The sequence below is a fragment of the Aotus nancymaae genome, unplaced genomic scaffold (genome assembly GCF_030222135.1).
Source record: "Aotus nancymaae isolate 86718 unplaced genomic scaffold, 86718_ANA_hifiasm-v0.15.2.pri h1tg000008l, whole genome shotgun sequence".
Lineage (NCBI taxonomy): Eukaryota > Metazoa > Chordata > Mammalia > Primates > Aotidae > Aotus > Aotus nancymaae.
In genome coordinates, this window is record NW_026988419.1 from 24826713 (window position 1) to 24852124 (window position 25412).

The window sequence follows — 25412 nt, forward strand, 5'->3', positions numbered from 1 at the left end:
ACTGCCATCCTATGTGAGTAAATACTTTCATTATTTGGCAAGGATCTAATTAATTGACTAATGGCTCACCAATCTCTCTTCATAAATCAGCACCATTAATTATAACTCTGTAATTCTTTTCGTGTGCCAGGACAAACTAATTATGAGTGAAGCTTGTCAAACCATGACATTTACACAGAACAGTCTAAAATTTGGAGAATCTTTTTCTCTTTTCAAACAAAATGTGACCACACTTGGAATAATAATATTTTGGATCAATAATATTTTGGTCTTTGTTTTTTAAGTACTTGAATAGTTTTATAGCTGGGTGTTTGCATTTATATATCCTTTTCTCTCTTTCATAAACATTTAAAAAACTTTTATGTTCTTATGTTCCTTTATTATAAAAATCTTTCATAAATAAAATAGAAAATCATATACTCATAACTTAGAATTGACAGCTACTAATATTTTGCGATAATCTAATTTATTTTTCCTACAGATTTTTAAAATAAATTATAGACAGTCTGACAGCTCACTACTAAATATTTTGATATGCATCTCTTGATTTTAGAAGAATGTAAAAATGAAAATTCTTTAAATTAGCTAGTGAATTCAAAATGTCATTCTAGTGTTTTACAATTTTAAAGTAAAGAATGCTTGAGTCAATTTCTATATAATTAGATATTTTAATTGAAAGGTAAACCAAAGTTTGATCACATTTAATTCTGTCTTATTTGCATGGAAAAGGATGTCCATAAAAACAAAGATCTCAAAAAAGTTTTTTCTCTTTTAATATTTATTCATCTACATGCTTCACATCATTCACATCTTCACAAATTTTAGATGCTACCTAAGTTTACAACCAGTTAATTTATTCTTTTATGTATAATTCATATGGTGTGTGACTGATGCACACTTGCTTATCTTGGCCCATCCTATTTCCTCTTTCTGGACTGTTTTTGTGATGGTTAATATTAGAGTCAACTTGATTGGATTGGAGGATGCCTAGATAGCTGGTAAAGTATTGTTTCCGGGTGTGTCTGTGAGGGTGTTGCCAAAGAAGACTGACATTTGAGTTAGTGGACTGGGAGAGAAAGACTCACCCACAATGAGGGTGGGCATCATCCAGTTGGCTAGAACAAACAGGGGGAAGAAGGTGGGATAAGTTGGCTTGCTGAGACTTCCAGTTTTTATCTTTCCCCTGTGCTGGATGCTTCCATCAATTTCTCCTACCCTTGGACATCAGACTCCAGGTTCTTCGGCCTTTGGACTCTCGGACTTATACCAGTGGTTTGTTGATGGTTCTTGGATCTTTGGCCACAGACTGAAGGCTTTCCTGTTTTTGAGGCTCTTGTACTTAACTGAGCCACTACTGTCTTCTTTCTTCCCAGGCTTGCAAACAGCCTATCGTGGGACTTCATTTTGTGATCATGTGAGCCAATTCTCCCTAATAAACTCCCTTTCATATATAAGTATATCCTATTAGTTCTGTCCCTCTGGAGAATTTTGACTAATACGGTATTCTTACTTTCCCCTCATCACATCTAATTCCTACTTCTTTACTTTCAACATGAGATCATTATTCTTCCAGGAAGTCTTCTCTGATTAATTAAGATGCTTCTTCAATGGTTCTATTGTTGTTAAAATCTCTCAGTTGTTAAAATCATACACCATCCTGAAAGATGTCTGCCTTCCTTATTAAACCATTAACCCCACAGGGAAAAGACAGAATCTTGCTCATACTTTTCAGAGCTTACTACAGAAGTAAAACACTCTGGGCACATAATAATATTTGTTGAACCGTTAAAGGGACACTAAAGATGATAATGTTGGCCTAGGTGATCTCTGAAGAATCTTGTAGCTTAACATTTTATAAGATTTCATCGAAAACAGCTTATTCAGCCATCATAGATAATAATGCTTGCATATTTTTTCATAATGATACATCTCCTTATTAGTAGATTTGCATCTAAGATATTAGGATCAGCATTCTTTAGAAGTTGCATGAGTTCCCTTTTTAGACACTATTAAACTTTTTCATTTAGAAAACTTTTTCTTAGTAGAAGATACCTACTAAGGCTATATTAACATAAAACCCTTATTTCTTTAAATATGGCTTAGCTGGCTATAAAGTAAAGGAATAAATTGTAGGTTAGAAATATAGGAGCAGTAAGCACTACATTTGGGGTTTACCTTAGAGGCTTCTACTGACCTGTTTGCTTAGAGTTAGAGTTTTTGTAGTGTTCAGGTAAAAAAAAAGATGAGCCTGAGGCCTTATGGTATGGAGAAATTGAACAGGAGACTCCTCTAGAAAGTCAGTATTCCCAACAGATGACACTTCTCTTGCTAGTGGGTGGACAAGAAATAAAACCATCCTTCAGAAGGAGATTGGTTTGTGTCACTCTTGGCCACATTTGGAGTTGGAATAGAAAACAGTGGGGAGACAATTCTTCTCTAAACATTTCTAACCACCAGCTCACATTCACGTGTGATCTAAATTTAGTTTAAATTGGACTTAGGTGAATAATTCATCTAGTCATCTTTCAGTTGAAAACACAAATTTTCTCTAAAAAATGCACTTTAAACAAGAACCTCATGAGTTGCTCATCACAAATCATTAGCCACACAAGGAAATAAGCCACCATGTGTGGTGGTCAGCATTGACCAGCAAAGTCTGTAGATACTAGAATTATCATATGCAGCATGTAAAACATGTATAGGAATAAAAAGAAGAGATTTGAAATAATATTGAAGGAGGAAGAAACTATCAAAATTGAATATGAAGATTTTTAGAAAATAAAAATATAATCAAAATTTACTAATGGATGGATTGAGCAGTTAGTTGTAAGACAAAGCCAAACAAAGAGTTGGCAAAGTGGAAAATATATTCAAAGAAATTCCTAAAATGGCAGTAAAGAAACAAAGAAAATGAAAATATGTAAGAAACTGACACACAGAGGGTAGTATGAGTGGGTCCCACATTTGTCTTCTTAAAGTTCCAGAAGGATACAAGAGAGAATAAAGGAGAGCCAAATTTCAAAGGCAAAATAACTAAAACATTCCCATCACTGAATAAAGATATAAATGCTCAGATTCAGGAAATCCAATGAATCTATACCTACATACAGAGTGAAACTGCAGAATATCAATGTTAAAGAGTTCTTAAAAAGAGCCAGACAGAAAAAAGCTAATCAGCAAGAAAGACTGAGAATTGATTTGTCAGATAACAATGGGAGCTATAAAATATATATATATATGTATCTTCAGGTGATAAAAGTAAATAATTTTTAACCAAGGATCATATGTCCAGAAAAAGTATCTTTCAAGGTTAACACAGAAATGAAGACATTTTCCAACAGACAAAAACTGAGATCATTATAAACATATTCTAACATAAAGATTCAAAAATAAGGAACATTTTATTTAAAAAAAATAATAACATAAAATTAAGGTAGAACTAAAGACCATATAATTTAGAAGCAATTAAAGTATCTCAAACTGAGTATCTTATTTGGAAAAAGCAAGTGGATAATAAACTTTAAACTTTCTGATATTAAATAAATATGAGGAAATCCAGGACTTGAATGCAGGTCTGGACCAAGCGAACTTAATAGACGTTTACAGAACTCATAACCCCAAATCCACAGAATATATTCTTCTCAGCACCACATCACACTTACTCTAAAATTGACCACATAATTGGAAGTAAATCACTCCTCAGAAAATGCAAAAGAATGGAAATCATAACAGTCTTCCAGACCACAGTGCAGTCAAATTAGAACTCAGGATTAAGAAACTAACCAAAAACTGCACAACTTCATGGAAACTGAACAACTTGCTCCTGAATGTAGACTGGATAAACAATGAAATGAAGGCTCAAATAAAGATGTTCTTTGAAACCAATGAGAATGAAGACACAACATACAAGAATCTCTGGGACACATTTAAAGCAGTATCTAGAGGGAAATTCACAGCAATAAACACCCACATGAGAAACAAGGACAGATCTAAAATTGACACCCTCTCATAAAAATTGGAAGTCAGAGGAGCAAGATCAAAAAAACTCGAAAGCTAGTAGAAGACAGGAAATAAGTAAGATCAGAGCAGAACTGAAGGAGATACAGAAACAAAAAACCCTTCAAAAAATCAACAAATCCAGGAGCTGGCTTTTTGAAAAGATCAACAATATAGATAGACTGCTAGCCAGACTAATAAAAAAGAAAAGAGAGAAGAATCAAACACACGCAATAAAAAATGATAAAGGGGACATCATCATCGATTCCACAGAAATACAAACTACCATCAGAGATTACCACAAACAACTCTAGGCACACAAACCAGTAAACCTAGAAGAAATGGATAAATTCCTGGACACTTGCACTCTCCCAACTAAATCAGGAAGAAGTTGAATCCCTGAATAGACCAATAAGAAGGGCTGCAGTTGAGGCAGCAATTAATAGCCTATCAACTAAAAGAAGCCCAGGTCCAGATGGGTTTACAACCAAATTCTACCAGACGTACAAAGATGATCTGGTACCACTCCTTCTGAAACTTTTCCAAACAATACAAAAAAAGGGAATCCTTCCGAACTCATTTTATGAGACCAACATCATGCTAATACCAAAACCGGGCAGAGAGGCAACTAAAAAAAAAAACTTTAGGATAATATCCATGATGAACATCGATGCAAAAATCGTCAATAAAATACTGGCAAACAGAATGCAAAAGCAAAAGAAAAAGCTTATTCATCATGATCAGGTAGGCTTCATCCCAGGGTTGCAAGGCTGGTTCAACATATGCAAGTCTATAAATGTAATCCATCACATAAACAGAACCAAAGACAAAAACCACATGATTATCTCAATAGATGCAGAGAAGGCCTTCAACAAAATTCAACAGCCCTTTATGCTAAAAACTCTCAATAAACTAGGTATCAATGGTATGTATCACAAAATGATAAAAGCTATTTACAACAAACCCACAGCCAATATCATATTGAATGGGCAAAAACTGGAAGCATTCCCTTTGAAATCTGGCACTAGACAAGGATGCCCTCTCTCACCACTCCTATTCAATATAGTATTGGAAGTTCTAGCCAGAACAATAAGGCAAGAAAAAGAAATAAAGAGCATTCAATTAGGAAAGGAGGAAGCCAACATGATTGTATATTTAGAAGACCCCATCATCTCAGCCCAAAATCCCCAGAAACTGATAAGCAACATCAGCAAAGTCTCAGGATACAAAATCAATGTGTAGAAATCACAAGCATTTCCATACACCAATAACAGACAAACAGAGAGCCAAATCAAAAGTGAATTCCCATTCACAATTGCTACAAAAAGAATAAAATACCTAGGAATAAAACTAACAAAGGATGTAAAGGACCTTTTCAAGGAGAACTACAAACCACTGCTCAAGGAAATACGAGAAGATGCAAACAGATGGAAAAATATTCCATGCTCGTGGTTGGGAAGAATCAACATCATGAAAATGGCCATACTGCCAAAAGTAATTTATAGATTCAATGCTATCCCCATCAAGCTACCAAAGACCTTCTTCACAGAACTGGAAAAAAAACACTTCAAACTTCATATGGAACCAAAAGAGAGCCTGCATAGCCAAAGCAATCCTAAGCAAAAAGAACGAAGCTGGAACAAACAACAAAGCATCACACTGCCTGACTTCAAACTATACAACAAGGTGGCAGTGATCAAAACAGTATGGTACTGGTACCAAAACAGAGATATAGACCAATGGAACAGAACAAAGGCCTCAGAAGCAACACCACGTATCTACAGTCATCTGATCTTTGACAAACCTGACAAAAACAAGCAATGGGGAAAGGATTCCCTGTTTAATAAATGGTGTTGGGAAAACTGGCTAGCAATGTACAGGAAGCAGAAACTGGACCCCTTCCTGACACCTTACACTGAAATTAACTCCAGATGGATTAAAGACTTAAACATAAGACCTAACACCATAAAAACCCTGGAAGAAAACCTAGGCAAAACCATTCAGGACATAGGCATAGGCAAGGACTTCATGACTAAAACACCAAAAGCAATGGCAACAAAAGCCAAAATAGACAAATGGGATCTAATTAAACTCCAGAGCTTCTGTATAGCAAAGGAAACAATCATTAGAGCAAACTGGCAACCAACAGAATGGGAAAAAAATTTTGCGATCTACCCATCTGACAAAGGGCTAATAACCAGAATCTATAAAGAACTAAAACAGATTTACAAGAAAAAAACAAACAAACCCATTTAAAATTGGGCAAAGGATATGAACAGACACTTTTCAAAAGAAGATATTTATGAGGCCAACAAACATCAAAAAATGCTCATCACTGATTATTAGAGAAATGCTAATCAAAACTACATTGAGATACCATCTCACACCAGTTAGAATGGCGATCATTAAAAAATCTGGAGACAGATGCTGGAGAGGATGTGGAGAAATAGAAACACTTTTACACTGTTGGTGGGAGTGCAAATTAGTACAACCACTGTGGAAGACAGTGTGGCAATTACTCAAGGATCTAGAAATAGAAATTCCATTTGACCCAGCCATCCCATTACTGGGTATATACCCAGAGAATTACAAATTGTTCTATTATAAAGACACATGCACACGTATGTTCACTGCGGCATTGTTTACAATAGCAAAGACCTGGAACCAACCCAAATGTCCATCAATGATAGACTGGATAAAGAAAATGTGGCACATATACACCATGGAGTACTACACAGCCATAAAAAACAATGAGTTCATGTCCTTCATAGGGACATGGATGAATCTGGAAACCATCACTCTCAGCAAACTGACACAAGAACAGAAAACCAAACACTACTTGTTCTCATAGGTGGGCGTTGAACAATAAGAACACATCGACGCAGGGAGGGGAGCATCACACACTGTGGTCAGTTGGGGGTGGCTAGGGAAGGGACAGCGGGGGGTGGGGATGGTGGGGAGGGATAATGAGGGGAGAAATACCAGATATAGGTGCTGGGGGATGAAGGCAACAAACCACCTCGCCATGTATGTACCTATGCAACAATCCTGCATGATCTGCACAGGTACCCCAGAACCTAAAGTACTATATATATATAGTACTTTATGAGAAAAATTTCTAGGATAACTGCTAAAAGAATTAAATATAATACATATCTTCAATACTAGTTGGGGGTGGCAGGGGATGGAATAAAATGAGAAAAAGGTCTCAATCAATCCAAAAAAGAGTTAGAGCTGCAGAAGTGAAAGAGACAGAAGAAGAGCTGATGAAATAGAAAGCCCAAATAAGATATTAGAATTAAACTCAAATACTGTATATTATTAATTACAATTAATGTAATTGAGCTAAATTCTTCAGTTAATAGACAAAGATTATCAGAATGCATAACTCTATGGGTGTCCTGTTTGTAAAAGATACTCCTGAAATCTAAGTATACAGAAAAGTTTAATAAAAGAATGGAAATATGAGTTGTTAAAATTTAATGAGTACAGAGTGTCAATTTTAGATGGAAAATTTCTGGAGATTGATTGCACAACAATGTGAATATACTTAACACTACTGAAAAGTACAATTTAAAAAAATTTTAATGGTAAATTTAATGTTATGTATGTTTTATCACAATTAAAACATTTTTAAAGGACTGGAAAAGATATACAAGGCAGATACTAACCAAGAAAGAAGAAAACAAGTGTTATTTGTTAAATTTTCTTAATATAATAATTTTAAGTTGTACATATTTTTTAAATATGAAGGAAAAGTATCCTAGAGATAAAGAGGGCTACTTCCTATCTATAAAAGTTTTAATTCACCAGGAAATCTAATATTTCTAGACTTAAATATACCTCATATATTTTCAAAATATATGAAGTAAAACTATTTGATAAATTTTTCAATGAAAAGTTGAAAACTTATCATAGTAGCATATTTTAAGATATATATATATATATATCAGGAAATAATAGGTCAAGCACATTTTTTTAAGATTTTTACTTTTATTGTATGTACTTCATGTTACACTCTACATTGTTCACTATTCTAGGTGAGATGATACATGAAATATAGAGGAATGTTATTTATAAAATACCCAAAACCTTTCAAGTTTTTGCTCATTAATTTCACCAGATGCTCTGAAATAATCTGCATCCATGAGCACAAATTTCATTTCTTCCTTCATCATATCCACAATATGTAACAATTATAAGTAACTCACCTAAGTGTGGCAAAAGATGCAAAACAAGAACACAAAAATAGAATGCAAAAGAAAAAATACACATTTACATGGTAGTTTTACAAACAAGCAAAGGCCTGAAAAATGAATTTTAGCAACTAAATTCAATTTTTTCCATAAACCAAGTTTGTATTACCTTACCTACAAATCATGTACAAATGGGTCAAGCACATTTAAAAAATCATATGGACGCAGAATATATGATCCACCCAACTAATAAGCTTAATGTAGTGGACACTGTAAAACAGTCTACTCAGAAACTAGAGAATATACATACCTTTGAAGACCACATGGAACATTATCAAAATTAACAAGAATATAAGCCATTAGGTCTCAACATATTTTTAAAACTCAGTATCATGCAGACCACATTCTCTGATCATAAACATTGAGAAATCAATCACAATTATTTTTTAGTATTTAGAGAGGTATGAAGTAGATTTCAAACTGCACACTTTATGATAGAGAGAAAACTTTAAGATCATTTTCTGCTGTATTCATTTGGGAAGGCAGGGAGCAAAGCAAATACCCCACTTCCAACTTGAATTTGGAACTAATTAAGAGATTGCATAAAATGTCAGGCAATGGAAATAAAATTATCATTTTACTAACAAAAAAGGATTTTTGGAGAACATGGTTTAGGTATATAAATGGGCTTGCTTATGTACTGCTTTAAATTGAGCTTACTACCTAAACCTGCAGGCAATGTCCACAGGGACAGAGCCTGCTCCTCCAAGCTTACTGTATGGTCAAGAGCAAATCAGTATGCATGCTCTCTACAGGCAGACAAATCCTGAAGAAAGGACTAAGGAATAGGCTGATGTGCACATGCCCAATTGCTATTCTCAAACTTACTATCAGGCAAGTCACTCCTTCCACAGAGAGGGAAAAGCAGGTGGAGTAGAGATAAAAAGAGTGTTGTTATTCTGCTACACACCCCTCCACATGGAAATATGGATTGACTGATAAGGATATCCCTAACACTAAAGAAGGAGGGAAATTTGCTATCTTTACAAGAACAGATAGGAGGAACAAGGGGAGTCAATTTTCTTGGCATCTTTACCTCCCTCCTGGAGTTGAGCTGTGATGTTGAGTTCACATTGTACTTTCGCTTTCAGCACAAGGACAATCTGCTCCTCTATAGTAATGGTGCCATCAGAATCCAGCTGTAAAAATGAACAAAATACAAACATTTCCATCATCGTTTTTAAAGCCAGGATACAAACTTTCATTATTTTACCTTCTAATCTAATTGAAAATGAGTTTTGATATCAAGCTATTTGAAATAGACCTTTACCTGAATCAAAATTCAAAATCCATCAATGCATAAGATTTTAGAATAATTTTACTTTTACCTGATTAGCCTTTTAAAAAATCTTATACCAGAAATAGTGAGAAAATTTTAATATAGTTAGTAATTATATTAGAGATAATAGACTAAAAAAATAAGAGATATCACATTAAGAAAAAAATAATTATATTACAAATAATATACTACAAAAAATAAAAATAATGTACAAAGGAAAAAATAATTTCCTGCAATGATATGCTTTCATATAATATGACACAAATTATTTAGTACCAAGAGTGGTTGGTTCCAGAGGAACAGAATCTTCAAGAAGAAACAATCTGTATTTATCACCTATAGCTGTGTAACAAAACATCCCAAAATATTGCTGTGGTTTAAAACAACAAACATTAATTTGTTTCACAGTTTGGGAGATGCTTAGCTGGGTGGTTCTGGATCAGAGTCTCTCATGAAGCTACAGTCAAGACTTTGGTCATCCTGATCAATCAGCACTCCTGACTCCCTAGCTGCCCCCTACCCACCAAGTTATCTTTAAAAACTCCAATCCCCAAATGCTCGGGCAAACTGATTTGAGTAATAATAAAACTCCAGACTCCAGAAAAAAAAAAAAAAAACTTTGGTTATAGATGCTGTCATTTAAAGATTTGTCTAGACTAAATAGTGTGCCTTCAAAATGGCCTACTCACATAGCTATCAGCAAAGGAGTCTCAGTTCTTCGGTGGTAATTGGGAGGAAGCCTTAATTCCTCACCTCATGGTTCTCTCCAAATGGGTGCTTAAGTGTTTTGATAACATGACAACTGGTTTCCCACAGAATGAATGATTCCAGAGAGAAAGATGCCTTTGATGACCTACCCTTAGATGTCACTCGTGGTCAATTCCACCATATTCTGTTTGTTAGAAGCAAGTCACCAACTCTCACTCAAAGGGAGACCAGTAAATCTTCACCTCAAGTACCAAAAAAGTTGTAAATATAATCGTAAATAACCACAATTTTCTACATGTGGTCATCAATTTTCTAGAAAAATAATACTGACTATTGTGTGTCCTGCAGATTTAATAACAATAACAGCATCCAGAACTTTGCATTTCTTTTCACTGTCAGGGACTTAGAGATTCTTAAATCAAATGAAATGACAAAACCATTAATTAACCTGAGTGACAGACTTTCAATACTACAATTCTTTGCAAATACCAAATCATTAATTTCAGGCTCAAACACACTTATTTTCTAGAACTATTCTTTTAAAAAAGTGAGAAAACAAACCTTTTTAAATTGTGCAATAAGACATTATGGATGAACATTAGAAACAGAAAGATGTTTACATCATTGACCATAGAAAGAACACTTAGATTATCAATAATTATTTATTTATTTATTTATTATTGGTGGAGCACAGGGGACTTTAGCTCCATGACAAGGTGGCGCTCCCTAGGCCACTCCCTCTTGAAGGGGTCTGCATGGAAACTGTGAGAAGGGGAGATTCTCAGTGTGGTGGGGAACTGATTGTGGCAAGGACTCCCCAGCAGTGAGGGCCTCTATCTTCCTCTTGTGATATTGCTGGGGCTGGTGGTCCAGTGTTCTTACTCTTTGGAGGCCATGTGGGCCATGAGGTCCACCATCCTGTTGCTATAGCCAAATTCATTGTCTTATCAGGAAATGAACTTGGCAAAGTAGGTGTTGAGGGCAATGCCAGTCCCAGCATTGAAGGTAGAAGAGTGGGTGTCACTGTTAAAGTTGGAGGAGACAATCTGGTGCTCAGTATAGCCCAAGATGCCCTTGAGGGAGCCTCCATTGCCTGCTTCACCACCTTTTTGATGTCATCATATTTGGCAGCTGTTTCCAGATGGCAACTCAGGTCCATGACTGACACATAAGCAGTGGGGACATGGAAGGCCATGCCAGTGAGCTTCCTGTTCAGCTCAGGGACTACCTTGCCCACAGCCTTGGCAGTGCCAGTAGAGACAGGGATGATGTTCTGGAGAGCCCTGAGGCTGTCATGCCACAGTTTCCCGGAGGGGCCATCAACAGTCTTCTGGGTGGCAGTGATAGCATGGACTGTGGTCATGAGTCCTTCCACAATACCAAAGTTGTCATGGCCTTGGCCAGTGGTGGTAAGCAGTTGGTGGTGCAGGAGGCATTGCTGACAATCTTGAGGCTGTTGTCATACTTCTCGGGGTTCATACCCATCACAAACATGGGGGCATCAGCAAAGGGGGCAGAGATGATGAACCTTTGCTTCCTTCCAGCAAGTGAGTCCAAGCCTTCTCCATGGTGGTGAAGATGCCAGCGGACTACACTATGTACTCAGTGCCAGCATTGCCCCATTTGATTTGGAAGGATCTGGCTCCTGGAAGATGGTGATGGGATTTCCATTGATGACAGGCTTCCCATTCTCAGCCCTGATGATGCCATGGAATTTGCCATGGGTGGAATCATACTGGAACATGTATACCATGTAGTTGAGGTCAATGAAGGGGTCATTGATGGTGACAATATCCACGTTACCAGAGTTAAAAGCAGCCCTGGTGATCAGGCACCCAATATGACCAAATCCACTAACTCTAGCCTTCACCTTCACCATGGTGTCTCAGGGATGTGGCTGGTGGTATGAGAGAAGATGCAGCTGTCTGTCACAGACAGAGGAGGAGCAGAGAGCCAATAATTATGATTTTAAATGACACATAAAAAGATAGACTCGTAGGTTAAACTGAAATTAAAGATACAGGAAGAAAATCTACCGTAAGAATGTGTTTTAGCATCAAAAAATTATATTCCTGAAAATTATATTATTTTCAAGATATTTATAGCACAAAGAGAAGCCCAATGAATAGTCAGATATATAGTTTTGGAGATTTCTGGATTATATCCATAGCTCAATGCCCATATTTACTTTAATGATTTTTTTCAGGAATGGGCGAATAAGCAAAAACTAATTTTGGGGGTTGAAATACATATCAGAATTTGTCTATCAATATAACACCACACAGATTCTGAATTATAAGTAGATATACTAAAAGTGAGCCTAAAATCCCATGTATCAAACAAAGAGAATGAACTAGAAACAGTTGAATCATGGGAGTGGGCAGAGCAGGAAAAATTGACTCCTTCCAATTCATCCTCTAGAAACAGTCAGGCACCAATGAAGTTTTGTTTTGTTTTGTTTTGTTTTGTTTTGTTTTGTTTTGTTTTGTGTTTTCCCGGCTCTTTTTTCAGTAAAACCATTACTTTCTTTTATGTCAATCCTATAAAACACTGGGTAAATTGTGACCAAATTTTAGATCTGTAAATTTGACTCAGAGAAATTTGACTTCGATTATCTAACATGAATATTTCAAATCACCCCTTCTACCATTTTTACTTGAAAATATTCTTTTTTATTTCTTTCTATGCATATGCAGCCTTTTTATTGGGATAACATTTTCAGGAAACTAAGTATCTTATAAACTATAGCTTCTAAAGATATTTTGTTCTAAAAAATCTGATCGGTTTAGCCAGGAGCAAGAATAATCTGTATGTGCTAAATTATGATCTGTTAACTTGATCTTTAGTCATTGTATTAGTCCATTGTCACACTGCTATGAAGAAATATCCAAGACTGGGTAAGGAAAGAGATTTGACTCACAGTTCTGCATTGCTGGGGAAGCCTCAAGAAACTTACAATCATGGCAGAAGGCAAAGGAGAAGGGGGCACCTTCTTCACTACGCAGCAGGACGAAGTGAGTGCAAGCAGAGGAAATGCCAGATGCTTATAAAACCATCAGATCTCATGAGATTCACTCACTCTCAGAACAGCATAGGGAAAACGTCCCCCACGATCTGATTACCTCCACTTGTTCCCACTCTTGACATGTGGGGATTATGGGGATTACAATTCCAGATGAGATTTTGAGTGGGGCACAGCCAAACCAAATCAGTCATTTCCAGTAAGAGCAAATAAGTATTTGTTTTTTATATTGCTTGCTTTAATTCTTTTGTTATAGATACAAGTGTTCTTTAACATCGAATGACATTAAAATGACAGTATACTTCAAACAGAAGAGCAGTTTACATTTTCAATGTCTATTACTCCAAAAGCAACAATTGCACCCAAAAAAAAGTTACATTTAGAAAAAGAGATGTTAGTAACTTTCCTTGGACAAGTGATCATTTATGATTTGAAATGAAATGTTGAATTCCAATCTGTCACATATTTGATAGCTAAGAGAAGCCCTAATTTGGTAATTTGTACTTTATTAAAAGTCCCTAAAGTTGTTAATATAGATATCAATTTTAATGTCAAGATATGAAAATCTTCATAACTAACCCAATATTCACATGTATTCCATTTTTAAGTAACCATAAATCTATAAGTTAGATTAATTTAAGAGGTATTCTGGAACTTCCACTTCCAGCATGATAAAGTTGATGTGCTTTCCCCAATTCTTCTCAGTAAACATAAATAAAAGCCCTAGATATTATATATAAAATGAATATAACAAGATTCTAAAAGGCAGAGAGAAGATAGCAGAGCAGGCCACAGATCCTGGAAAACAACATGGTGGTAAATTCCCTGGGTTTTCTTTCTGTCTTATATACCCCCAACTTGGAGGCAAAGAAGCTGGAAACTCTGGAATACCAACAGGCACAGGTAAAAAATTTAAAAGTCTCAAGAGAAGCCTGATCTCTAACCAAGGAAGAAAAAAGACAACCTGGAAAAACACCACAGAAAAAGCTGCAGCTCACAACTGGGACTTAGCCTGGAGGGTCCTTGACTCTGCTTAGGAAAGAATTCAAAGGCAAGCTGGTGGTGACAGCAACTTCTATTGAAGTGATGGTTTACAGCAGGAGCTGAGGTACTGTTCCTTGCAGAGCAGGGGTAGGCAGTCTGCCCAGAGTAGCAGCTCAGAGGCAGTTCTATAGTCATATTTATACCTACTTATATGTAAATTAAGGGGTAGATTATATAGAAATTTCTTTAAAAAAGAGTGGTAACTTCTGGGTCATTGGGTCATTGCTGTGAAAAGGGGCGGTAACTTTCAGTGTTGCCATGGCAATGGTAAACTGGCATGACACACTGGAGGATGTGTCTTATGGAAAGCTGCTTCTACCCTGTCCCTGTTTTAGCTAGTCCTGAATTTGTTCCAGTCTCTGAGCCCCATCTCCTACCTCAATATCTCAAGAGTTCAGCTTTTTATTCCCTCTCATTACATGTGATTTGCAGGTCATGAATCATTGCCTCCACAATGATGTACTTTCCTTTAAAAGGCACATCTTTTTGCTTTGCTTAATGTAGTGACTCTCTCACTCAACTTTTTTATCAGTTCCTATAGCTTTTTTTTTCCAGTTTTGGCTCTACTATTACTGTGGTCTGCTTGTGAAAATGTTTGTCTTAAAAGCCTAAGAAAACAACATTTCCTCCAATATAACTTGAGCCTGTACTCTTGGCTTTTCTTGATGTGTCTAAATTGTTTTGGCCAACTGGGCAATTTTAAATGATTTCAGTTTTACTGAAAGTCATACATTCCCTTTCTCAAGGTACTAGTTTTCTTGTTTACATTTTTCCTCTATGATATGGTATACACTCATAACCTTAGATACACATTCTTCTAGTGTCTAACTTAATTCAAGTATCTTGTCATCAGCTTCAACTTCCAGGTTATCCGAACAGTCTTTCCCTAAAGAGAAGAAATCATACTAAAAGAGTTTTTTTCTTTATCTTTTAAGTAATCAGTCTAAGAAATAGAGATTTTGTGTTTTAAGGTAGTTTCTTTTGCTTTGTGCTGCCTTTACTAGGTTTGACTACATGGAAAAACTGTCATCTCTAATACAAGTCGAAATTTTTTCTTTCATTATGCAACTTTTTGTATTTGGTTTTGAAGTCTTTTAATTATCATTTGGACTAAATAAATGACTATTATTTTTCGATGACATGTGCTTCTACTTTCATTAAATGTTTTAAGCCTGTTAACATCTTTACAATCTTCCCCAAATTCAAATTCTAAGTTCTTTTAACCTAAAATTGACTTTGGGATTTTCCAGCCAAGCCCCTTGATATGTTGGATTATATGAGAAGCAACGTCAAATAGTAAAGTGATACTAAATCTTCTTTAAGCTATATTTATATTAGTATGTTATTGATGTGAACATTCTAAAGATCATATAAAATTTATAAAGGTCAGATGGTCTTGGTGTGATACTACCAGTTATGATTCTGGTCATTACCTTAAATTGATGAATGCAATAGAAACAACTGAATTTCTTCATCAGTTGCTGAAATCTAATCAGATTTTAACTACAGCTATTGTAAGCTGTTGTTATCTACAGCAGCAGTCCCCAGCCATTTCAGCACCAAAGACCACTTTCATGGAAAACAGTTTTTGCACAGACTGGGGTGGGGGATGGTTTCTGGATGATTCAAGCACATGACATTTATTGTGCACTTTATTTCTATTATTATTACATTGTAATATATAAGGAAATAATTAGACAACTCACTGTAACATAGAATTAGTGAGAGCCCTAAGTTTGTTTTCCTACAACTAGACAGTCCCCATCTTGGGATGATGGGAGACAATGACAGATCATCGGACATCAGATTCTCATAAGGATTATATAACCTAGATCCCTTACATGCACAGTTCACAATAGGGCTTACACTCCTAGGAGAAACAGTGCCACTGCTGATCAGACAGGAGGCAGAGTTTAGGCAGTAATGAGAGCTATATACAGGAGGCAGAGCTTAGGCAGTACTGTAGCTGTATATACAGATGAAACTTTGCTTGCTGGCCCACCACTTACCTCCTGCCATGTGGCCCAGTCCTAACAGGCCACGGACCAGTAACAATCCATAGCCCAGGGGTTGGAGACCTCTGATCTACAGTGTTAATTCTTGACTTCCTCAATCAGATTAATAAAAAAGACCTAAAATGTACCATTCAGTACAGGTTTCTAATAACTTTGAGATTAAAGAACTAAATAAAATTTCTAAAACTCTAATGAAAAAACCAATGGGTTCATGAAACTGCAACTAAAGATCAAGCAGAACAAAATAATTATATAAGATTCAATAATTCATAAAAATTATAATTTTTATAACTTTCATTTGAAACATTATGAATTCTTAAATGTTTTGTTTTTCAGGTTTAAGTAAACTTTCTGTCTTAAGCTATCTACAATTTACAGCAGTTTGGTAAAGTATACTTTTATGAACAAAGGTAAAAATGTTTACTTTTTCTTTTGACTCAATCTCTCCAAAATTCAGAAACTATTCCTATTTTTTATTTTATGATAATATAGTTATTTACATAAGTTCAATAAAAATCTGTTTTCTTTATTACAGGATACAATTAGAAATATTAATCATATTATGACAAAGATGTCATATTTAAAATTATTTATAGGTACTGCAGATAAAATCTGAAGCCTGATTTGATTTGGCTTCCTTCCCTTAAAGGATTTTTTTAAAGTCTAATCTGAGATTAAATCACTGCTCTTCCTATACTTATGTAAATAATCAGGCCAAATATGATCAAACTATATTTATTTTACAAACAAATTAGTCTTACTCTGACTATCTTTGATAAAAATTGGGGTGATTATGATATACCTATTATTAGATTATAGCATTATTTCTGAATTCTTGTTATCTACATGTAGATTGGACTGAATTCTAAATTCTCCTAGGTTCTTCCAATATCTGGCTACAATTCTCCAACTAAGAATAGGAGCCACTCTGTTCCTAAGGCCCTGTAAGTTGAAGCCAAATGAATTTCAAGGGACAAATTTTGTGCCTGATGTGTGGACCGCACAGAGATCTCACCAAGCCCAATGCTATAATTAGAGACATTAAAACTGCAAAACTGATGACACTAGACAGCTCTTCCCAAGATCATTGGAACACGACTCCGTATTACAATAAGACTGTTACCCCTCTTAATTCCTACCTTTTCCACTTGAGAGAATAATGCTGTAATTAAAATATCACAATTAGTAACTATTATGGGTAATTCGACAGAACCTGACCTAAGAAATCCTTTAGTCCACCTACTGAGTAACTTTAACAACATCCCCATCATAACTTTTCGTGTAGTGGTCCCATTTATAAAGTTGGCACTCTGCTCTAATTCAACCCAGCCACGGAATGCTCCTCAATGGCTATAACTGGTCTCACCCAGTTTCCCCATGGTCTTTCGATTTGCTTAGTTTGTTGCCCTCAGGCTTGGCCTCTTGGTTCAATGCCATTGTACAAAATAAATTTGTTATGATCCTGTTGGTTTTACTTTGTATTATTTCCTTTAAATATTGGACCTAACTGTAGCCTGTCCCCATTCTATAGAAACAACACTCCTAATAAAGAATGCTGGCCCAGTGCTTCAAATGATAACCAATACTTAAGGAACCAACAAAATTGAATGTGAACAGTGGACTCTGGGAAGATTTAGCCTGAAAGCCACTTTCTCCAGGTCAAGCTTGTTGCTCAAATGTGGCTGAAAGTGTTTTAATACTGATTCCTAGTCGCAAATCACTTTTCCCCAATGTGAGACCAGACCAACAATCCAGGACAGGTGCATCTTGGCACCAAGGGACAATCAAAAGCAACCCAAAGGAGAGTCAATCAGTGATGCTTTCAGAGAAATGTGAAAGTTGTAAGATTCAAACTAGACTAACTTGTGTCAAGTCTTGGCAAGTGGAGCAGGGCAGAACCATGAAGGCAGGGCTCTCACAAACGATTTGCTGGATAACAGGAACTATCGCAAGAAATTTTTCCAAACCACAGTTTACTACATGAAACCGCTTACACAAGGACAGCTAGCAACACGAGGACAGCTAACCAATTATACAAGAACACTTGCCTGACATGCTGTCTTACAAACCCAACCCAAAACTACAGGGGACCCCTACAACGTCCCAGAATGGTTTAAGAGCAAAGTAAAGAATTAAAGCATTCCCCCTCACTGGCCTGTAACAAGGCTTCTGGACACCCCCACCTTTTCTCCACAACCTGCATGTGAGGAGCCTGGTCTTCCACCCCTCCTGACAGTAACATGTTATCCCTCTACTTCTCTGCTGGAGGAGTATCAGAGAAGACCTAGTGGAGAGTCAGCCTAGCAGTAACAAGGCTACTCCCATTGTAGTGTCAGTGGAGGCCACATGAGGAGCAGAACTCATACCCCCAGCCATCAGGAACATGGAGCAGCCCACCATAGGTGTCAAGGATAGCTGACTGGGGAACCAAAAATTCTAATTCCATGAGCAGTAATAAGGTGATAACCCCACTTCCCCAACTATATTAGTACTAGATAAAGTAAAGCAAACAAAATTACCAGAGACTAAAAGAGGGACATTATATAATAATACAAGGGTCACTCCATCAAGGAAACATGGCTCTCTAAAATGTATATGCATCAAAAAAAAAAAAAAGAGCTGCAAAATATGTGAAGCAAAAACTGATAGAACTGAAAGAAGAGGCTGGGCACAGTGGCTCACATTTGTAATCCCACCACTTTGGGAGGCTGAGGCGGGTAGATCACAAGGTCAAGAGATGGAGACCACTCTGGCCAACAAAGTGAAACCCCATCTCTACTAAAAATACAAAAATTAGCTGGGCATGGTAGCACATGCCTATAGTCCCAGCTACCTGGGAGGCTGAGGCAGGAGATTGAACCCGGATGGCCAATGTTGCAGTGAGCCAAGATCGCACCACAGCACTCCTGCCTGGCATCAGAGCAAGACTACGTCTCAGAAAAAAAAAGAACTGAAAGAAGAGATCAACAAATCTATAATTACAATTGGAAACTTCAACCCCCCTCTCTCAATAACTGATGGAACAACTCGACAGAAAATTAGCAAGGACAACGAACATGGAACTCAACAATGCCATCAACCAACAAGATCTAATAGACATTTACTGAACACTTCACCCAGTAATGGAGAATAAACTTTCCTTCCAAATGCATATAGAACAAATACCAAGGTAGACCATATCCTAAATCATAAAACAAATCTCAACAATTTTAAAAGAATTGCAAGCATACAGAGTGTGTTCTCAGACCACAATGGAATCAAACTGGAAATCAATAACAGAAAGATAATAAAACTCTCCAAATACTTAGAAACCAAACACACATCTAAATAAACCATGGGTCAAAAAGAAAGTCTGAAGGGAAATCAAAAGTACATTGAACTGAATGAAAATACACGAACAACATATCAAAATTGGTGGGACAGACCTAAAGCAGTGCTAAGAGAAATGCATAGCACTAAATACATCCATTAGAAAGAAGAAAAGTTTTGCAACAATAATATAATCTCTCACCTCAAGAACCTAGAGAAAAAAGAGCAAAATAAAACCAAAGCAAGTAGAAAGAAGGACATCATAAAAATAAGAGGAGAAATCAATGAAATTGAAACAGAAAAGTAATACAGACTGTCAGTGAAACCAAGAGCTAGTGATTCTAAATTACCAATAATACTGACAAGCTTCTAGAAAGCCAATCAAGAAAAAAAGGAAGAATACACAAATTAAACTATAGAAATAAAAAAGAGATAGTGGTTGCCAGGAGTTGAGGAGGAGTGGGAAGTGCAAAGGAAGAGGGTTTGCGTATAAAGAACATCAGAAGGGATCCTTCTGGGAAGAAAATGTTCTGTATCTTAACTGTTATCAATGTTATTATCTTGGTTGTGATATTTTACTGTAGTTTTATAAGATGTTATCACCTTGCAAGTGATAAAAGGGAAACTGAGTAAAGGATACATATGTTCTCTCTCATTAGTTCTTGCAACTGCATGTGAATTTACAATTATCACCAAAAAAATCATTTTTTAAAAAAGAAGCATTCTTCTCTCACTTAAAAAACACAAAATATTACCTAACTCTAGTAAATGAAAATCTACCACAAGGTGCTCATAAGAAAAAAAGGTATGTAAAAATGTTTTAGATATGATTATTTTATAATTTTACAAAAATCTCTCTTTCCTAAAGTGAAGTCTCCTTAATGAATATAATGTTCTCTTGGAAAGTTATTATAATATTTATATGTTAAGTTTTACTTTAATTTGGAAAGGATTTAAATGATATGTTTTTTAAAAATGAATTCCCTTCTAGGCTAGTGTGATGGTTAATTTTATGTAGCAACTTCAGTGGGCATAGATGCCCAGATTACATTTGTTTCCGGTGTGTCTGTGTGTCTGTTTTCATCCAAGATGAGCATTTGAATCAGTAGACTCAGCAAAGCAGATTACCCTCCTGCAATGTAACTGGGCCTCATCTAATTTGTTGAGGGTTTCAATAGAACAAAAGGCAGAGGAAGAAGAAATCTGCACCCTTTTTTCCCCTGCCTGGCAACATTTCATCTCATCTTCTCTGGCCCTCAGACTGAGATTTATGCCATCAGCTTCCCTGGTTCTCAGACCTTCAGACTTGGACTGAATTATACCACTAGCTTTCCTGGATTTTCAGCTTGCTTACAGCAAATCTTAGTACTTCTCAACCTCCACATTGTGTAAGTCACTTTCTCAGAATAAATCTCTTTGTATATATATTCCACTGGTTTTGTTCCCTGAAGAACTCTAATATAGCTAGCCATTCTATTTTCCATAGTCTGAGAGAAAACTGAGCTGGCCTAAAAGAGATATTTTGCTTGGAATTCAGCATTTCTCATATACTCCGGTATTAAAGGGCCAAGTAACAAATCAATTTTATGAACTCTCTACTCCATGTTTTCCCACAGGCCTCAAAAAAGTTCATATAAACTTATTTATTTTATTTTCCTTTTCTTAAATGCCAGTGTCACACTCATGAATGTGATTCCCTTGAGGCAACTGAAGCTTTTATGTTGTAAAGGAGGTTTAACAATGAAAACACGTTCGTAATTATTTAGAATGTATTGTCTGTAATATTGCTTTAAAATAAAGGAATCTGTTATAATAAACATTATAGTTTTGAGAAGAATATTATTGAATCATCTACCTTTAAATTATGAACTATGAAATTATTTTTGTTTAGTCCTTTTTTAATTCAACATAAAAAAGAAAAACAGATAAGATATACAGCATAAATATATAAAGGAAGTATAAATATACAAAGAAAAATATACAAATATGCAAACACAAGGAAGCATGCATACTTACACAAACACTACACACACACACACACACACAATATGAAAATGCCTTGGCTTTTTGAGTTTTTAATCCTTTCACATAATGAACTCTAATTCAAACTAAATCTGAAGATCAGTCGATTTTGCACATTTGGCTACAAATTCTAAAAATTCCCATGACCCTATTCATACAAGAAGCAAATTGAAAATGGTTTAAGAAAAACCAACTATCTATGGTGTGGCTCATACACAGTTAAATGAAAACATTAAGAATGTGATCACATTGAGCTGTCATCCTTCAAAGCTATCACTCATCCTTTTCTCTTGTATTTTAATTAACTACATGTGAATTTGTTATATATATTTGTAGAGCTCCCATTACTACTTAGAAACAAAGCATGGTTACAATTTTAAGAGTCATATAATGATGATAGAGACAAAGAACCAATTAGCAGTTGCCAGGTGTTGCTGACAAGAGAAGGAAGTGGCTGTGACTATGAAAGGATTCCTGTGCTGTAACTATTCTATAACTCGACTGTGGTGGTGATCACATGCAACTCCACAGGTGATAAAACTGCATAAACTAAATACATGTGTACACACACAAAGAAGCATGTATAAAACCAATGGAATCTGCATAAGACAGAGGGATTATATCAATGTCAATTTCCTGATTGTAATATTGTACTATAGTAATGAAAGATGTTACCAGTGAAAGAAACTATATGAAAGGTGTTTAGTGTCTGTATTATTTCTTATATTGCATGTGAATCTATAATTCTTTCAAAATACAGATTATTTTTAATTTATCTGCTAAAGGTTTTAAGGAATTGTTTAATAACTATAGCCGATTTTTGGATCCAAGATGGCTGGTTAGGAGCAGCTCAGGATTGCAGCTCCCAGTGAAAGCACAGAGGGTGAGTGGATGCCGCATTTCCAGATGGATTTTTATTGCCCACAGACCAGGAGATTCCCAGGCAGAGGAGCCCCACGGGTCGCCAGTGCAGCTGTTTTGGCCGGCGCGGCTGTTTTGCCTACACCCTGGCACGGCAGTTCCCAGTGCACAGTAAACGGAACTGGATCCCCTCTTAGCCAGCAAAGGGAGCTCCGGGGAGCTCTGGGAACCTCCAGGAAGGCAGAGTTGCCCATTCCTCTGATTAAAAAAAAAAGGGGGGACGGAAACAGGGAGCCAGTCCAGGAGATTCCCAGGCAAAAAGGAGCCACAAATCTCAGAGCCGCTGTTTCAGCTGGCACAGTGGGTCGCCGCACGGGAAATCACACAGATCCCAGAGCCTTTCCAACAGGCACCCTGAACACCTGGGAGAGAGCCGACCATTCAACAAAAAAACAAAAGGCTCTGAGACAGGGAGCCAGGTGATCAGGCCCAGCTGGTCCCACCCCCACAAAAACAAAAACAAAAAAACAGCAATTGGAAATGCTCTGGGTTGAGACTTTCACAGCAAGCACATCCCAGCTGAACCCTGGATGGTCCAGCTCTGTGGGGGAGGGGCATCCACCATTACTGAGGCACTCCACCACTACGGAGGCAGTCTGGCGTTGCCGAGGCAACCCGACATGGCCAAGGCAACCCACCATTACAGAGAGAGTCCATCATTACAGAGGCGGGCCACCATTGCCGAGGCAGTCCTAACTACACCCATATAAACAGGACTGCAGGGAAGTTCACATAGCAGCTGGGCGGAGCCCACAGCAGCTCAGCGAAGCCCCTGCAGGCAGACAGTGACTAGGCTGCCTCTTGGCTGAGCAGGGCAGCCCTGAGAAAAAAAAAAAGGCAGCAGCACAGCGGAAACTCATAAATAAAGCCCTAACTCCCTGGGACAGAACACCTGGGGAAAAAAAAGGGGTTTATGAGTTCTGCTGCAGCAGACTTAAACGTACCTGCCCAGCAGCTCTGAATGAACAATAGAGCTCACAGCTCAGCACTTGAGCAACTATAAAGGACAGACTGTCTCCTCAAGCAGCTCCCTGACCCCCATATATCCAAAGAGTCACCTCATAAAGGAGAGCTCAGACTGACATTTGGCAGGTATCCTTCTGGGACAAAGTAGAAGAAGAAACTGGTGGCAACCTTTACTGTTCTGCAGCTGCTGCAGGTGATACCCAGGCAAGCAGGGCCTGGAGTGGACCTCATCAGTCCTACAGCAGAGGGGCCAGACTGTTAGAAGGAAAACTAAGAAACAGAAATACCTTCATCATCAACAAACAGGATGTCCACTCAGAGACCCAATCAGAAAGTCAGCAACTACAAAGACGACAGGTGGATAAATCCACAAAGATGAGAAGAAACCAGTGAAAAAAGGATGAAAACACCCGAAACCAGAACACCTCTCCTCCTATAAGGAATCACAACTCCTCATCTGCAAGGGAACAAGACTGGATGGAGAATGAGTGTGATGAAATGACAGAATCAGGCTTCAGAAGGTGGGTAATAAGAAACTTCCGAGAGCTAAAAGAACATGTTCTAACCCAATGCAAAGAAACTAAGAACCTTGAAAAAAGATTTGACGAAATGCTAATGAGAATGGACAACTTAGAGAGGAATATGAGTGAATTGATGGAGCTGAAAAACACAACACGAGAACTTAGTGAAGCATGCACAAGTTTCAACAGCCGAATTGACCAAGCAGAAGAAAGGATATCAGAGGTCGAAGATCAACTCAATGAAATGAAACGAGAAGGCAAGATTAGAGAAAAAAGGGTAAAAAGGAATGAACAAAGTCAACAAGAAATATGGCACTATGTGAAAAGACCTAATCTATGTTTGATAGGTGTACCTGAATGTGACGAAGAGAATGAATCCAAGCTGGAAAATATTCTTCAGGATATTATCCAGGAAAACTTCCTTAACCCAGCAAGTCAGGCCAGTATTCAAGTCCAGGAAATGCAGAGAACACCACAAAGATATGCCTCAAGCAGAGCAACCCCAAGTCACATAATCATCAGATTCACCAGGGTTGAAATGAAGGAGAAAATGGTAAGGACAGCCAGAGAGAAAGGTCGGCTTACCCACAAAGGGAAGCCCATCAGACTCACAGCAGATCTCTCAGCAGAAACTCTACAAGCCAGAAGAGAGTGGGGGCCAATATACAACACTTTTCTTAAAGAAAAGAACTTTCAACCCAGAATTTCATATCCAGCCACACTAAGCTTCATAAGTGAAGGAAAAATAAAATCCTTTGTGAACAAGCAAGTACTCAGAGATTTCATCATCACCAGGCCTGCTTTACAAAAGCTCCTGAAAGAGGCACTACACATAGAAAAGAATAACCAGTACCAGCAACTCCAAAAAGATACCAAATGGTAAAGAGCATCAACACAATGAAGAAGCTGCATCAACTAATGGGCAAAACAGCCAGCTAGCATCAACATGGCAGTATCAAATGCACACATAACAATATTAACCCTAAACGTAAATGGACTAAATGCCCCAATCAAAAGACACAGACTGGCAAATTAGATAAAAAGCCAAAACCCATCGGTGTGCTGTATCCAGGAAAGCCACCTCACATGCGAGGATACACAAAGGCTCAAAATAAAGGGATGGAGGAAGATTTACCAAGCAAATGGAGAGCAAAAAAAAAGCAGGAGTGGCAATTCTCATCTATGATAAAATAGACTTTAAAGCAACAAAGATCAAAAGAGACAAAGAAGGACATTACATAATGGTAAAAGGATTAATGCAACAAGAAGAGCTAACGATCCTAAATATATATGCACCTAATACAGGAGCACCCAGATACATAAGGCAAGTTCTTAATGACTTTCAAAGAGACT

General features: G+C 37.0%; 1 protein-coding gene and 1 pseudogene across 1 annotated transcript in view; both read right to left on the minus strand.

Moving 5' to 3' along the window:
* PTH2R (parathyroid hormone 2 receptor) overlaps positions 1–25412 on the minus strand; it is a 105003-nt gene that overhangs the window by 65570 nt on the left and 14021 nt on the right. Inside the window, exon 2 of the mRNA XM_012446226.2 lies at positions 9289–9391. Within this exon, the coding sequence (XP_012301649.1) occupies positions 9289–9391 (103 nt within the window). The remainder of the gene's footprint in view (positions 1–9288; positions 9392–25412) is intronic.
* LOC105712856 (glyceraldehyde-3-phosphate dehydrogenase-like) lies at positions 11118–12106 on the minus strand (annotated as a pseudogene).